The following is a 2,647-nucleotide window of genomic DNA, read 5'->3' as shown; positions in this document are numbered from 1 at the left end:
TACAGTATCCTGAGATACAGCGCACACATACTGCACAAGCAGGAGCTGTTATTTTTGCTTTCTTTTGATTTATCCACTCAGAAAAGCTAAAAAGGAAAGGCAATGGGGCTGTAGGTGAGAACAAGACACACAAACACTCTCTCAGGTCATGAACTGTTTGAGCATCCACTAACAGCCCAATGTCTCTCTCTGCAGGGCAGGGCGTGGATCAGAGTGGTCCTGATGGAGAAAAGATTATCAGAATACATCTCATCTGCACTGAGGGACTTCAAAACCACCAGGTCTTAATGTGCTGTTTCTCCTTCAACCATATAATGACATACTATCAAATCAAGTGTATTTAGGAAGTTAATCTACAATATTACCATGCTGCCGGATCATTTAGATCTTCTTACACTTGACCTCCAGATGTCTAGTATCACACATCAGTTGTTGAGATCTGGAGGAGTTGAATCAATGTCAGTAACGTACGCACGTGTGTTGACTAGGAGGTTTTACGAAGACGGAGCGGTCATGCTGGGAGAGGAGGCAGGGCTGCTGGCAGACACACTCATCGGACTCCACACCATTGACTTGAGGTACTCATTACATTTGGCTATTTCTCACTGTAACTCTTCAGTCCTGCTTTTGTTCTTTGTTGCTTCTTTGGCAAAGTGTCATAGGAAATAGTCTAGTTGCCAGCTTAGGGAACCCGGAAATGTTAAGTACACCAAAGTTTTATAATTTATTTAAATCTAGGGTTAAGGTCCCCTGCACTTGAGAAACTGCCAGATGGTAACTTGCATATTTTGGACAATTAGCATAATTTGCGTTAATTCAAATGAATGGCATTATAGCCTAAGTGGAGATTTTCTGGTTAAAACTGCCATTTTTGATCCTGAAAATGAGAGCATCCTCAATGACCCCCAAAACCACTCCAGCATTATCCAAATCAACCATTTATAAACTAGTGTTATAGGCTATAATGGTAATTCATGCTTATTTACGTAATTTATGCTGATTGTGCAAATTGCCCAATATATAAAGTCAGCATCTGGCAATTTCTATGTGCTGGGGACCCCTACTATACTTCTTTTTTTTTTGCAGACACAAAAAATAGAACATACATGGAGATGCTTACATAGCTGCACCTGTTGTGCGTCTCTGTGTTACAGAGTTACGTTAATGTCTTCCTTGGACACCAAAAGGACATCCAATATCTCAATGCTCCTACTATACATTTGTAACATAACAATTTGGTGTACTCAACGGGTTCACAATAGGTGGCAACTAGACTAAAAAGTAACAATCACGATAAAAGGCTTTCATGTTAACAGGGTTAAAAAGGAGAATGTGGTTGCAATAACAACCTGCTCCTCTTAAATGGAATATAAATATGTTTTAGATGATATGTTGTATAACTGAAGAGGAACTAGACATTTCATGTGTCACCATCATAAGTGTGTCAGTCAATTTGGATAAGAGCTTTCTTTGAACCACTGGTCCTCTCTGCGGGTTTTTTTTTACCTAGGCCATAATCTTTATTGTTTCTAATGCTTCAACAACACAGGCAGTGATTCAAGCTCACTAAAGTGTAGCAGGCAAATTATATTAGTTCTTAACACAATATAACAGAGAAGCAACAGGGCCAGAGTGTCGCTGCCTGAACTGCAGGTGCATCACTTGCAAACGTTGCAGAACTATGTGATAGTGTAAGACAAAAAGCTTTAAAGGATTAATCATATGCCTAACACACTGCATTAGCAAAGAGGAACAATGATCCTCAGCGGAAAACTGAACGCACTTAATGGGATATCTGCTGAACACTACAAACTATATCCTCTAGAATAAACGTCAGGTAGAATCAGTCATCTGCCTCACTGAATAGTTACAAATGTTTTTATTTACTTCCGGGTTGTTAATAGTGCCTTCGATGAGATGAGTAGTAATGATGTTGAATATGCAGAAAAACATTTGTGTTTGCAGTGTTGATATTTCTTGCTTTTATCATTCTCAAATAGCACTTTATTTAAAATGTATGATAATATAAAATACATGAAGGATTTGAAAGTATTTGAAAAATAAATCTAGTAGCTATTATGTAAATGTTTTATGAAATCATCTGACACCAATCAACAGAAAAATAATAGAAACAGATGTATTCAAAGAAATTAATTACAAATATAAAATAAAAATAGATGTTTGTTCCCCTACTTAATTATACTTTACTCTTGAATCATAAATATTGCACCAGAATAGTTATTTACAAGATAAGTCGGTTAAAAATCTGGCAAAATAACAGATTTCCTGTCTTGTAGCTTCTGTCTGAAAGGAGAGGGTCTGGACGGCAGCTGCCCCGCAGTGATCGACTACACGCCGTACCTGAAGTTCGCTCAGAGGTACGTGAGATCAAACAACGTCCATCACACAGTTCATTATCAGTGTACAGTATAGTAAGGGAAAACAAAGCCATTTTGGCTGGTATTTAGAATAAATGTACAGTTGAAACGTTTTGAATATTCAATAATTCAGCTTTGGTCTCGAGGGTCAGATTCACTGTTGGCTGGATGTTTGTTAATATGAAATGTGCTTTGCAGTGCAGAGAGCATCAGCAGTGACGAGGAGGAGATGAGGACTCTGGGGAGCAGCGGCAGCGAGAGCAGCACCC

General features: G+C 38.5%; 2 protein-coding genes across 6 annotated transcripts in view; one reads left to right on the top strand and one right to left on the bottom strand.

Annotated features, from left to right (window-relative positions):
- Positions 1–2,647, bottom strand: part of znf423 (zinc finger protein 423) — a 155,218-nt gene that overhangs the window by 27,051 nt on the left and 125,520 nt on the right. The gene's annotated exons all lie outside the window — the stretch shown is intronic.
- The window catches only part of LOC139433931 (RUN domain-containing protein 3B-like), a 3,444-nt gene continuing 892 nt past the window's right edge, over positions 96–2,647 (top strand). The window contains exons 1-5 of the mRNA XM_071203355.1: positions 96–114; positions 196–281; positions 489–578; positions 2,298–2,378; positions 2,577–2,647. The exon at positions 2,577–2,647 is cut by the window's right edge and continues 104 nt beyond it. Coding sequence (XP_071059456.1) covers positions 223–281; positions 489–578; positions 2,298–2,378; positions 2,577–2,647 — 301 coding nt within the window. The 5' untranslated portion in view covers positions 96–114; positions 196–222. The remainder of the gene's footprint in view (positions 115–195; positions 282–488; positions 579–2,297; positions 2,379–2,576) is intronic.

This window comes from Pseudochaenichthys georgianus, chromosome 6, assembly GCF_902827115.2.
Source record: "Pseudochaenichthys georgianus chromosome 6, fPseGeo1.2, whole genome shotgun sequence".
Taxonomy (NCBI): domain Eukaryota; kingdom Metazoa; phylum Chordata; class Actinopteri; order Perciformes; family Channichthyidae; genus Pseudochaenichthys; species Pseudochaenichthys georgianus.
This window is presented reverse-complemented; position numbering and strand designations above follow the sequence as displayed.